At 51.5% G+C, this 13954-nt stretch overlaps 1 protein-coding gene across 2 annotated transcripts in view; it reads right to left on the bottom strand.

Annotated features, from left to right (window-relative positions):
* The window catches only part of CASZ1 (castor zinc finger 1), a 163793-nt gene that overhangs the window by 38904 nt on the left and 110935 nt on the right, over positions 1 to 13954 (bottom strand). For both annotated transcript variants that reach the window (XM_030507634.1, XM_030507632.1), the window contains 2 exons: positions 8241 to 8804; positions 95 to 935 (listed from right to left, as the gene is read on the bottom strand). In XM_030507634.1, coding sequence (XP_030363494.1) covers positions 95 to 935; positions 8241 to 8804 — 1405 coding nt within the window. The remainder of the gene's footprint in view (positions 1 to 94; positions 936 to 8240; positions 8805 to 13954) is intronic.

The raw sequence follows: 13954 nt of genomic DNA, 5'->3' as shown, positions 1-13954 counted from the left end.
TTATCATCACACAAACTGGAATTGTCCACTGATCCACACACAGACTTCAGGTATGATCCCCCACTAAGACAAAGAAAAGTGGGGGGCCACTTACTTTACTGTAGAGACTGTTCCAGTTGTGATGGAGTCTGTCTTGGAGAAAGTTGATTTCAGGTACTCAGGAGTGTTGAATGGCAATGAGACGGACTGCTCTGGCCCAGCCACAGGAGTGCTGCTGGGGGTACTGGCGAGGGGAGCAGGGGCCAGGCTGGGTGTTGGAGCTTTTACTGGAGTGAGCTTCTGAATGTTCCTCACATCATACTTGGAAGGCCGGCCTACCTTGCCTGTCTTGAAGGCGATGGCTCCTCCCATATCTGGGCTTCCTTCTCCAGGCTTGAAAAGGTGCAAGTACTTGACGTTTTCTAGGTCATACTTGGAGGCCTTCTTGTAAGTGTTGCCGTTTTGTGGCCTGATGCTCTCACCTGTCTTCAGCTTCTGAATGAAGAAGTCATATTTGGAGGTCCGTGACATGAGGCCCTGCATCTGGGAACTGCTGGGAGAGGGCAGCGGCAGAATGGTGGCTTTGGTCTCCGTCAGCATGGAGGCATCTGCACCCGGCACCCGAATGGGCTGTGCCAGCACTGAGGAAGTTTCTTTGCCCAGCTTGGAGCCCAACTCCTCAGATTTGGCCAAGTGCATGGGCCAAGAGAGCTGCTCTCCAGCTTTCAGTTTGCGGATGTACTCCTCATACTTGGAGAAGCGGGCTCGTTTGCTCATGGCATCTTCACCAGGGAGAGAGGCAGCAGTTGCAGGGGCCTCTGAGGTAGCAGCATTCAGTTTGTCAAAGCTGATCTTGCGGGCCAGCTCATCCCGCATGTTCTGGTCATCGTAGCCGAACATGCCCAGGAACTCATTCATGGTGGTGGCCGCATAATCTCGCAGCGATGAAGCTTCCCCTACACAGAACCAAAGTGAGAGAGTCATGCAAGGCACTGATTTTTCTTCTCCTCCCATGCTAGCAGTAGTAGCAGGGAGGGGGAGTAAAGGGAGAGGGGAACATGATCTACTGACGTTTGGCTCACTTGTTAGGTTTTATGACTCTTAAATTAATTTGTTTAAAAAAAAAAAGTAATTAATACTGGGGTAAAATAAAAAGAGTTCATCAATGCCAGGAAAATCAATTTCCTAAATGTTCTAGCCGATGGCTTTTCAGTACATTAAACAAAGTTTCATAAATGTCTCTGCACTCTTGCCTTGGCCTAATATGACGAAAAAGTAATTTTACTGGAAGTGAGACCAATGCCAATATGCCGAGGTTTGTACAATTCTGTCCTTGTGTGTGTTTGTATATGGAAGGAGGTGCACAGAAGATAGATGGCAGAACATCTGTGTGTGCAAGGGAGGGGGTAGAAACATGTGAGATATGCTGTATGCTGGTGAACATCAGGGCTGAGAGCAGGCAGGACAGCATGGTGTGAAACGGATAAGGGAGACAGAGCAAGACAGTGAATGCGGTAGAGCAGGAGAAGGGCAGAATGAAAAAGTGCAGAGTAGAGAAGGAGAGCAGCAGAGGTGGAGATAAATTAAGGTGGGGGAAGAGCAGCAAAGGCTACACGCATGAGAAGCTTGGCAAGGAGTGGAGAAGGCAAGACAAAGAGAAAGGATAGTTCCCCATAGCTGCTGCAGTCCTTCCCTTCCCTGCCAATTTTGTTAAGAGTTCACCCGACTTCCTTCTCAATCCCAACGGCTGGAGAGCTACTGCTCTCCACATGAAAAGGGGCCACAGTTCAGTGAAGGCTGTGGAAAACTACAGGCAGACTCCCAAGAAACCAGGAACAACTTCCAATAAGGAGTAAGGCAGCATAGGTGCAAAATAGGTATGGAAGAACCTTCTTCCATCAGGATTTGGACTGAGGACAGAAAGAGCCGTTGTCCTGATGTGGACTCCAGAGAAGGGGAAAAAGCCTGTTCTCTGGAGCGTGGGTCAGGGAAGGGGCAGGAAGGGGTTAGTCTACCTGAGCATGCTCACAGGGAGGAAGAACGGGCAAAAGCTGTCCTTCCTTGGGTCTCTCCCTCCCTTCCTCCCTTCCCTACTCCCTCAGGCAGTTTCACAGGCCACCAGGAGGGGAAGAACACACATCTGGAGGTCACCCAATATCAGTGTAAAGCAGGAAATAAAGATTACTCTGATGTGCCAGCTTGGACTCATTTAGGCTTCAGTCTGACATAGCGCTCCTCCTCCTCTCCCTCTCACTTTCTCCTGCAGCGTAAAGATTTACTGTGTGCAGGAGTCCTTCAAACCTCCCTCGTCATCTCTTCCAATCATTCACTAGCTCTCATGGGCAAGCACACTCATTTACAGGGAGCCAAAACAGGCAGGTACACTGGCAGCAGAATGGAGGTCCTGGGCACTGGGTCCTGCTCAAACCAAATTGACACTGCCTTGACATATAGTGGAAAAGGAAGGTACCAAGGCATAGCCACAGAATAGGTCAGCAGATCCAAAGCATAAAGATGGAGCCCTAGGATTTGGGGGATCTGACAGCCAATGATGCCATACACACAGGCATGCACATGCACGAGAACATTTCCATGCACACAAGACCTGGTCAATGACCAAAGTTCAGTAGCCATCAGCTTCCACAAACCAGTTGCCACAGGACAATACAGAGGAAGAGACTGCCTGCAGTGGGCACTAAAATGGGCAAGACCATAAAGGTCATAATCCCATTTCATGCCTGGTAGAACTGTGTTCAGGTGGCAGAAGTGCTGCTGCATTAGTTGCTTATGCACATGGTAAGTTAGGAAGGCAATGCAAAGAATATGCCTGAAGCAGAAGGACAAAGACACACTTGCTACAGGATGGGACCTGGCTTAACCCCAGATGACTTTCCAGTTCTGGGCACTTAGACCCAGCATCCTGGATGGGATTTTGGGATGCCTGACCTCAGAATAAACACCCTGCTACTTACAGAATGGGTGACAAGGCCCCTGCAGTGTCTGGCTCAGGTTGTAGCTTTCTGTAGCACAACCTCATGGGTCACTATTAATCTTAAAGGATGTTAAATGCAGATTCATGCCCTACAGTGTCCAAGTAACAAGACTTGTCAGAAGGAAACACTAGGAAAGGCTGTATTACTCCATCCTCAGAGGTAGGATCATTTAATCTGTGCTTCCCCACCTGACCCTCTCCTGTGGCCTTTCCAACACCTTACCAAAGCCATCAACTTTATCTTTCACACACAGACGTATTAAATAATTTCATCTTGCTTTAAAGCAGTTCTCCTTTTTACCTCTTTTTCTCTCTTCTCCATTTCAGTGTAACCCTATGGCCCAACAAAAGTGATTAAACCCATGAAATCCCTATCGGGTCTAACACTTCCTTGTTTCTGCTAAATCTGCTTTCCCTTGTTCTGCTTTTCCTCTCTTTTTGGACCTGTAAAACAATCCCCTAGCTTCCTTCACAGTGTCCTGACTTCCAAGTACTGCACAGAAAAGCTCTAGTCAGCCTGTGCCAAACTGCAAGGGCAGAAAAAAATACCACAGAGAAGATCTGATAAGAAATTAAACTGTTAAGTGTGATTTTTACTAGCTTTAACAGCTGCCCTGAAACCCAGCCAACAGGTACCTTCTTTGGTGCCCATGTGGCTCGACCTCAACTAGTGCAAACAATTGGATCAAAACCCAAGACGAATGGAAAGGGGGTGTTTTCAGACCTTTTTCTGAGCTTTACAAAGCCGGAGCTGGAGCTCAGGTTTCACTATCCTGGATTTAATCCTCTCATCCCCCAAAACACCTTGCATTTTGCTTTTCCTTTGCTCAAATTTGGCTGCAGATGATCACAATACCCTCCCTGATCAACAGCTTTGCTAGTGTTGCTCAGTCCTTCCTCATCCACATTTGAGATGAAACCGTAGCCAGTTCCCACTACCTACTACCTACCACGTGCACCTTCACTCATCCCAGCATGAGCCCAGCAACACACCTCCTAAATCCAAGACAACATTCACTTAATTTGCACAGGCACCTAACCAGAAGGCTTGAGGCTCTTCTAATGGAGGCACCTTATGGGACGGAGCTGTCTCACCACAGAGACGGTATGAGACCCAGTAAACTCATTTCATATATATGCTTTTCAAGTAACAGCAAAGAGGTAATTATTATTACCTAGTTGACAGAAAACCCTCCTCATATCCATGTGCAGACAAAAGTTAAGCAGGACACTGGCTGGGAAACAAATCCCAATGAGAAATGCAAAGCCCTGGAGCCACAGGAAGCATTGTCCCTGGGTTTTTTTTCCCCTCCCCTGCACTGCATTTTTCTCTCCTTTTCTCTGTGATAATAAAAGGGCTCCCTCTCCCCTTGCCGCTGCTCTCCATTTGTGGGCATTGCCAAAGAGCAGAGATCTGTGTGTCTCAGAGCAGCTATCGTATCACAAAGGATCCGAAGCTAGCAAAAAAGGGGCTAAAAATAGGCTGCAGCAGCACACTATATATGGAAGGAAAAGCAAAACAGCCCAAATGGAGTGCAAGGTCTGGGTACTGGGGGATGGGACATCCCAGCCAGGGCTCTGTCCTTTATTCTGCTTGGGAGGGAAAACACGTAGACTTGGGGACTATCGAAACTGGCAGTCATCATACATGTTCTCCCAAGTGGAGTCTCCCCAGGAAATTATGAAGAGAAACCCCCACCTTGTCAAAAACAGGGCCAATATTCCCTTTCTAAGACACTTAGCCAAGAGGCTAAGAAAAGAAAGGAGAACTTTGACAGCTTGTACAGCAGAAAGCTTCTGGTGACTACTTTAGCCCACTATGTAACAGCGTAAAGAACATGGGACCGTATAGGAAAATCTCCCTGGGTATGTGTGCGTCAGTGAGAGATTGTGGAAAGGGATCTCTGTCAGAGACTGTACTGGGAAATCTAAATGCTATATATAAATGTGTGTAGAGAAGCACGGGTCAGTCAGTGGGCAGGAGAGGGTGCGTGAATGAATGAAGAAACGTATCTGCATGTCCAGATCAGCTTCTGACAACCATCTGCTGACAGACAACAGCTTTGTGACTCCTGAACATGTTTCCTAGCTGTACCAGAGACGGAGGCACATAAGGCAAGACTGAGCACCGACTCAGTCCCTTCTTTCCAGAGGGCTCAGAAAAAGGAACAGGGATGCCATACATGCATGTTCTCCATCTTGTTTCAAAGCAGGAGAATTGAACAGCATAGACCAAGTCTCTGCAAACTCCTGCCTGGTGCACAACAAGCCTCACTGTCTCACCCTGGAAGGAGACAAAGGTGGCAGGGATTTAGCACTAGACTAAAGGAGGACATGAGCAGTAGCTGAAGTCCCATAAAGCAGGCTGTGTGCGTACACACCAGGAATCCAGGAAGCAGGAACCCTTCTCAGCCCCATACAATCGGGATTATTTTCCTCACGGACCAAGAAAGCCAGTTAGATGTAGGAATTGGTTTCCTGTGTGGCTCCTGCTTTTTAACCAAGTTTCCAGCTGATCAAAGAAATATGGGTTCAATTTTAAGTGCTGCTGAGCACTGCCAGCTCTGTATTCTCTATGTCCTCAGAGGGAGCACAGGCACTCAGAACCCTCAAAACCACATTCCTGCAATGACTCCCCTGAAGCCGCACTGACCAGGAGGGCAGACCTGTATTCCTCTTCTTTGATCTGACTGCCTCCTGCTACCCCCCAGCTCCCAGGAAAACACCCTCCTTTTTGCTATAGGCGGTTCCAGATCTCATTGGAATAAGCTTAACTTGCACCTAGTAACACCAGGTTTGAGAGGACCTGATGATGAACAGCTTAAAATCCATTTTCTGGAACGCTGACAGAGAAAGAAGAGGCAAAGAACTCTGTCCTTTCCAAAGCAAGGGATGTTTCAGTTTGTGCTTTCCAGGGAAATGTTGTGAACGACATTTACAACAGGGTTCTTGAAACAGACGTTCAAGACCTGGCAGCACGTCTGTTTGCAAGTCAAATCCCATGGGGCTGTATATGTAAACTGGACGCCGCATGTGCCATTACCTGCCTTAAAACATAAATGAGCCTGCAGCCCCCCATGAACGCTTATACATTTTGCATAATCCTTTGACAATACAGCCCTACAAAGGCATTTTACTGAGAACTCCTACCCCAGTGAGAAACCTTAGTTTCTTTGATTTTCCCCAGCTTGGTAACATATTTTTTATATTTAAGTTCCCCTCCTTTTAGTTTTCATAGCAAACAGAAGCTGCAAATGGGGAGGGGGGATTAAAACAAACTAAAAACAGAGTCCAGGCACAATCACCTTGTGTCTGGGAACGACAAGGGCTTTCCTATCAAAGGAAACTGAAGGTCACACTTTTCCTCATTGATCTTGCAATGTTTGTTAATTACTCTGTCACTGATGTGGCGAAGGATAATTAAACAGCTCTGTTTATATCTTATATGCATAATTATGTGCGCTGCCACTGAACTCGTGAAGACTAGAGAATGTGCCTCTCCAGAAGGGGAACGGACAGACGGAGATGAGTTTCGGCTGCATTATTAACAGGAGGAGGAAAACATGCGCGCACACAAAAGGAGGAAAGTTTGATGGATTCACAAAGTGCTGAGATCAGGGGAGGGGTGCATGCAGGTGGAGCAGATTAGGGGGAGATCTTTCAATTACAGATTCAACCCAGCTGAGTGACAAATCAGGGGAGGGAGCTGCTCTGCCTTAATGCAGAGAATTCAATTTACTCTAAGCCTTTACCAAGGCTTAGCTTACTCATACGCACCCCAAAATCAATCTGGGTGGAGCCTGGGTATCAGAAAGCATGAGAGAAATTCATCTGGGGCTTTTCCCAACATCTCTTGCTGAATTCAGCTTCTGAATCATAAAACAGTTTGGGCTGGAAATGACCTTAAGCTCATCCAGTTCCAACCCCCTGCCACAGGCAGGGACATGCTCCACTAGAGCAGGTTGCTCCAAGCCCCTGTGTCCAACCTGGCCTTGAACACTGCCAGGGATGGGGCAGCCACAGCTTCTCTGGACACTCTGTGCCAGCACCTCAGCACCCCCATAAGTGAATGAACCACATGAATATGGCAGGAGCTATCTGAAAATCAGCACACAGCCTGGGGGAGAGCACCTTGCAACTGCACCCAGGTTGGCACCCCAGACTGAAGTCATGGAGACGTGAAGGTTTGGACCCCGCAGCTCCACCAGCTCCAGCCCAACCTGCCTCAGGAAGGAGGCACCGCCATGGCGGGCAGCAGCCCCTCAGAGCGGGATGAGGGAACACATGGCAGCAAAAAGGGATTGCGATGGGTTATGTGCTGGACTGCTCTGTTAGGGACTCTTATTTGACACCCAGAACGGGCTGGTAGGCAAACAGTATCAGTGATGGAGACAGGCAGTGCCTGAGGGCAGCTCGCTCCGAGCTCACTGACACACTACAGCGCCCAGAAGCTGAGGGCAGCAGCCGGGGCTCAGCTGGGTCCAAACGGGACGTGCTGCTCCCCTGGCCATGCTCTGGCACGGCTCAGCCTCCCCCCGCGGGTCGGGTCGGGTCCGCTCCCGTCCCGCCCGCTCCCCGGGGCTCCCGCTGCCTCCCGCCGCTCCTTCCAGAACCTTCGCCCGGGCGCACGCGCCCGCCTCCTCAGGTGCGGCCCCGCCCCGGTGCCGCAGCGCCCCCTGTCGCCCGGAGCCCCCAGCCCCGGCGGCACCGCTTCCCCGCTCCCGGCCGGGGGGGGGGGGGCAAGGTCAGCTCCCAGCTCGGGTTCGTTACCGTGGTGTGAGGGACAATGTGTGGGCATGAGTGTGTGACACTGCACTGCACTGGCAGTGTGCGTGTGGACGTGCTGCAGAATCCATCTGGGATTTGCCACAAGGACACTCTCTGCTTTCCCCCCACCCCTCATGTGGAAATGGATAACCAGGAAAACACCACACTCCGCAGCGATCTCCATCTAAACAGTGTGAAGGTGTCTACAGGGGAAGATCTACTCTACCAAGGGATCTAGGATCGCTTTTCCTTCTCCAGGGAAAGAGCTATCCAGCCACATCCAGCCTCACCAATGCTCCTCTTGGGAAGAGGAGGCTGGAGCAGAGGCAAACTCAGAATGGTCCCACGAGCAGAATGCCAGGACTCTGCACGTGGATTGAGGCTTCACCTCCCTCCTTGGCTGCCAGATGCAGACAGTATCTACGCAGACACAGCAATGGCTTTGTCTGTCCCACAGGAAACACAACCCTGAAGCTGGAGATGGAGGGGGCAAAGGACTCACCTGAGGCAGTTCCTCCCCCCAGCTTGGAGCCTGTCTCGCCACTGGAGGACCGGTAAGCATCGTCCTTCAAGGCCGGCCCGTCTGAATCCCTGTCATCCAAGAAGTTGCCATCCTGCGAGCTCCTCAGAGCGTCCGCCTCGTCCCCGTTATCTTCCTCATCGCTGCAGCCCTTGGGCTGCACCATGTAAACCCCTTCGGGGGGCACCTCCGCGCTCTCCTTACATTCCTTGCCCTCCGGTCGCCCCAGCAAGGGCTCCTCGTTGTATTCCCCGTTCACCCACTTCTCAATCACCTCCCTCCTTTTGTCCTCCTCGATCTTCTGCACGCGGCTGAGTCCATCTGAGAACTCTGTCCCCAGCTCCTTGGTCCCGGGCTGAGGCAGGTCCTTGTTGCTGCTCTCCCGCTGCGGGCCCTTGTCCGCCCGTGCCTGTTCGGCTCCCCCGTGGTCAAAGACGACCTGGCGGCTCAGCTTGGCACAGATGGCATTTAGCTTCAGGCCGCCTTTGCGCTTGGCAGCCATTGTGGGTTTTCCTGAGGCTGCGTCAGTGCATATAGTTCTTTCAGCTGGAGAGAGAAAGGGGAAAGAAGCAAGGAAGGGCATTAGTGGGACCAGACAACTTGAACCCAAACAGCAAATGGCTGGTCCCAACCCAACAGAGCTTCAGGCATGGCTAGTGTCATCCTTTGAAAGGTGGGACTGCCGTCTGTTTCCTAAGCAATGAGTGGAAGCCCGGTGAGGAAAGCCCAGCAAGGGGCATGTTCTGAACCTGCTGCTACCAAAGGATGCCTCTGGCCTCAACAAAGAGGTGCATATTTATGTTGGGACTGAACAGGGCTCAAAAGGCAAGTGAACATGGTGGGGACCAGCCTTTGCTCCTGGCTCCAGCAGGATATGAGCTCTGGTAAAAGCCTGACTTGCTCTCCCTTCAGACTGCAGCACCACCTGCTTTTAGGTGCCCAGCTCCATCCCAGATGTGCTGGCTGCCAAAACCACACCAGCCACAATTGCACCCAAGCATATGCAGCAGGGAGAACAGCTTCCCAAGCTTAACCCAGGGACAGTGAGGAACTCACTGAATGGGGTTTACACATAGTCTCATAGAAGAGAACCAGTATGCACCAGAAAGACCAGTACCGAGGACATGAGCCCTGGTAAGTCTGTGCACCAGGAGCACCATACTGGTGTGCAGTTGTATGGGAGAAAATCGGGTTGGTATGATTTGATCAGGCTCCTTTGCCTGCTCTCACACAGGAAATTCTGCTCTCACACTTCCCAGCACAATCAGCTAATTAGTGTGGGTTTGTTATTTTAATGTAGTTTATTCATATGTGACAGCTAGTAAAGGAGGGGTAAGAGAAAGTGGGGGGAGAAAGGAAGAAGGTAAGGTCTTAACTTCAAGGTCACGCAGAATCTTGAACTAAATGGTTCCTATCAGAGTCACTTGCATAATTATTGTACCAACAATTAGCAAGATTCAGTTGCAAATAAAAGCAAAAACCTGATTCTAAAGCAGATGCGTTGTCTCATTCCCCTCTTTATTTACGACACCTCTGATAGACACCCAGATTAAGACGGGTTAAAGGTCCCAAGGCAAATGCGCACACAGCCAGGCTCTTCCCCCAGTGCAGTGCCAAGGCAGACCCTGCTCTGTGCCCCAGGGCTATGCTTGCCACTAACACTGCACTGGAGTTACTCTGGGGACACTGCTGGAGGTCCCTCCAAAACGTGCTCTTGGACTTCTATGTCGTGCTGAAAGAGGGGCCAGAGAGCAAACAGAAACCGTCTGCAGACCTGGAGAGGTGAGAACGGGTTCCCCCACTGCACAGGAGTCCCTCGTGGCAGCTCAGCCCACACCTCCCTGTCACCAGCACAGAGGTGCTGCTCCAGAGAAGCACAGCCAGATTAATCAGACCCCCTACAATGCATCCAGAAGCCATCATGACAGCCCCTAATCCCATAACATGACAGCCCAATACAAACAGACTGAAACTTTAGACCTGCTGTCCAAGAGCCAGAGAGTGGCTGCTTAGCATAAACTCCTGACAGCTTCAGACACGCTCCCCTGTCAAGGATTGCAAGAAAAATACCCCCCCAACAAAGTTATCAGCCCCCCACACAAAGGGAGGCAAAATGTACTCCTCTGCTTTCCAAACGCACACCCCCCCGGCACTAACACCTACGTGCAATCATGCCTTCACGAAGGGAAAGCACACATTGCCCCCAAACACATACCTCCCCACCTAGAGATTATAGCTGTTCAAGAGCTGTGTGTATGTGCTGGCACGCGCCACAAGTGCAGTCATACACGTACGGGTTAAAAAGTCCCATCTCCCCAAAAATACATTCCCGTACGTTTCCCCACGCATTCCCCTTTCACACATTCCCCCCGCACACGCACGCAGTCCTCATGCATACAGATGGGCACCGGCAGACGCCCATCAAGCTGCAAAAGTCTCTGTGTGCTGGCACCTTCCCTTCCCATCACATTCCCACTCTATTTAGGGCAGAAAGCGAAGGCCGATCCTATGTGCAACTGGTACCACAGAGGGAATCTCGGGAGGCTGCTGTGAGCTCCAACTGGAGCCCGGCCAGGACACCTACAGCTCCTGCCTGTATGCTTGGGCAAAGGGCCAGCGGAGCCTCGGTGGCTGTGGGTGGGTAGGGACGGTGCTTCCGCACGGTGCCCAGGGTGTGTGCCTGGGGCTGGGGCACGGGGTCAGCACTGAACCACTCTGAGCGCTGCCCGGTGATTCCCGTTCCCACCATCCCCGGCCCTGCTGAACTGGTGAGCTCAGCACCGCTCGCAGCTGGAGATAACTGGGAGGCAGACACGCGGCAGCCCAAATCCCCGCGGCCCTCCCCCTTTCTGCAGCAAGGGCAGGTCCCATTATTCTGGTCTGGAGGTGAGCAGCCAAGTGTGTGCACCAGCCGGCAAATGAATATATAAATATTTATTCAAAGGAAGAGAGGAACAGACGTTCCCGAGGCTGCACTTGCCGCGTACGCAGCAACTCCAGGGAGCCTGCAACTTGTCTTCCGTCCCTGTTCCTGCCTCCTGCCATCTCACACACCCTGGATTTGCCCCTCTGCCTCCTGAGCTTCTGCCCCCCCAGCTCCTGTCCTTCCCCTGTACATCTTTCATGTCCCTTCTCCTGTGTTTGGGACTTTTTTTTGAGCACTGCAATGCTGCTCTTTAACAGTTTGGGAATCTTTTCCTAAAGTTTAAGTAAAGCAAGTTCTGAAAACTTACCTTTTCCCAGATCTATAAAACTAACCTCCCAGAGACCTTCCTGAGATGGGATTTGCTCTGCAATACCAGGGCTCTCATGTATCTCCATCCCACCTATGCACGTGTAGCTGCGGGAAAGGAGAATTCCCAGCTTCTGCCAACCAATTCTCCGCAAGCCTGGACACATCATTTTATCTTTCCATTGCCTTATTTCCTTGTCTATGGAACGGGAGGGACATTACTTTTATCTCCTTATAGCAACATTTCTGTTCCCCTTCTTTAGCCTATCAATTTCAAAAGCAGAAGGGAAAGAGAAGCCTCCAAATGCTTTCACCTTACAAAGAGATGCTGACGAGGGGACCAGAGCACCTGTCTTTGGTTCACTTGGGCAGAGGGAGAGGAATTGAGCTGCTGAATGAGAGACCCTTGTATCTAACCAAGGTTGGGACTGCTGGACCCCAAAAGCCAGGCAGAGGCTCCCTTCCCCCGGGCCGAGCTCCCCACCCCAAATCACCCTGCGTCTCCATCGCACTGTTTAAAGATTCCAGGCTAAGTAAACATCCCCCTTCATTTTCTTCGTCTAAATAGAAATGTTTTGATTTCGCATCAATCTGAGGAAGCTGTTTATAACCTGAGCCTGTCACACGGACTTTTCATCTCTGCCCAGGACAAACTCTCCCACATGCTCTATTTACACTGAGCACTTCCTCTGAAAACAATGCCACCGGGAGTTTACTCCGCTTGCCCCCTCCCCACACCCTGTGACGGGACACGGGCTCCCTCCGCTCCGCACCCAGCCCCGTGGCATCTCAAGAGCAAACCTCTCTTTGAAGAACAGCTACAGCTTGTCACAACCAGGCCTGGCAAGGAGCAGGACAAAACCCACCTCACCATTTTGCTCCCTCATCCCCCTTGAAATTGATGCCCACAAGCCCAGCTCTGTCCCCACTTGCCCCTCCTTCCCCTGGACCCCATGTGCTGCAGTGCCCTGTGTGCAGCTCCAGGCTCTCTCCTTCTATGCAGTTCCTGAAGCACACCTCCTCAGCCATGAACTCCACAGTGGGGTGCTGCCAAGGTGGGCACGGCTTAGCTCTGCCTCCCCCCAAGAGAGAATGGGGACTGAGAGGGACACAGCATGTGTGGGAATGAAGGGCTTTGCAGCATGGACAGAAATAGGGCATCCCAGGCAAGGGGCAAACATTGCTGTGAAGAGAAGGTCTGGCTTTGCAGGAAAAGGAAAAGAGAACCAAAGTCTGGCTTTGGCTTGGGGTCAGTGAAGAAACACACCCTGATAGAGGGGAGAAAGGGTCCTGGCTGTATGAGGGGCATGTGGAAGCTGGATGAACCAGCTGGCATGGTGTAGGAGAAGGGGACCTGGCTGCTTGCTGGTGCAGGAGCTTAGTGGTGTGGGAAGAGCTGGAGGTACAGGGGGGGACCCTGATAGATGGGATGGGGCTGAGAAGGGGCAGGAAAGGAGGGGCAGGAGAAGAGGGAAAGGAGAAGAGGGGCAGGAGGGCCGGTGCTGCAGGGAGAGGGGTGCTGGCTGGGGAGAGACGGTGCGCTGTCACTTCAGAGGGCCGGGTACGTCGAACAGATGGAGCTTTCATATTCCTATTGAAGAGTTTTAAGCCCAGCTGAGCAGCTCCGTTCAAGAGGGAGGTCCCAGTGCCAGCTTTCCAGGAGCTGCAAGCTCTCATTCGATTAATTATTAACGGTGTTATTTGGGGCGGGGAGGGGGAGGAAGGAGGGCTGACATGCTGCACAGTCCTTTTCTCTTTTAACCACTCTGGTGCAAGCTTGACTAGAGCGACTCCACTCTGCCCGGGAGCCCCAAACAGGGAGGGCAGCATGGCTCGCTGGTTGAGGATGCTGCTGAAGCCTCTTCACACTTGAGCCAAAGGTTTGGAGCTTAGGACAGAGCCAAACCCTCACAGAAGGCGGCTGCTGGGGCATTGGCTTCCCCAAAGCAAGGCCCTGGTTGTGCCCAGCCACACGCCAGGAGGAGGCAGGGAAGGCAGCCAAATGCTCAGCCCCTTCCAGAAAACATTTCCCTTCCAGCACAAAGCCTTGTGCATTATCCCAGGCAGGGCCAGGGCAAAGGCAAAGACAGCAACAGCCCGGGTAAGGCCCACAATGCATGAGAGTGGATTTAGTGTGTATTTTCCCCTCTTCAGTTTATCAATAAAACATTTTATTGCTTTTAGCCCAGGAAATGACCTTGGATTAGCGGATGCCGTCTCTTCTGGCTGACCTTGGGGAGTTCACAAAGGCACTTTAACAACCTCCTCTGCCCTGCAAGCATGGATCCCGCCTGTGCGCGTCCGCGTGAAGCCGGGGAAGCCCTCGCTGCGAGAGTCGGACCTGACAGGCTCCAGCTCAGCACTGGGCAGGGAGGAGAAGGAGAATCAAAGACGTGGGAGGAGAAATGAAGCGAGCAGCCAGGGTGTCCTTACACACTCCCTGCCTTCCCATAGCCCTGAGGGA

This window comes from Strigops habroptila, chromosome 16 (assembly GCF_004027225.2).
Source record: "Strigops habroptila isolate Jane chromosome 16, bStrHab1.2.pri, whole genome shotgun sequence".
NCBI lineage: Eukaryota > Metazoa > Chordata > Aves > Psittaciformes > Psittacidae > Strigops > Strigops habroptila.
Note: the sequence above shows the minus strand (reverse complement) of the source record. Positions and strands in the feature narration are given on the sequence as shown.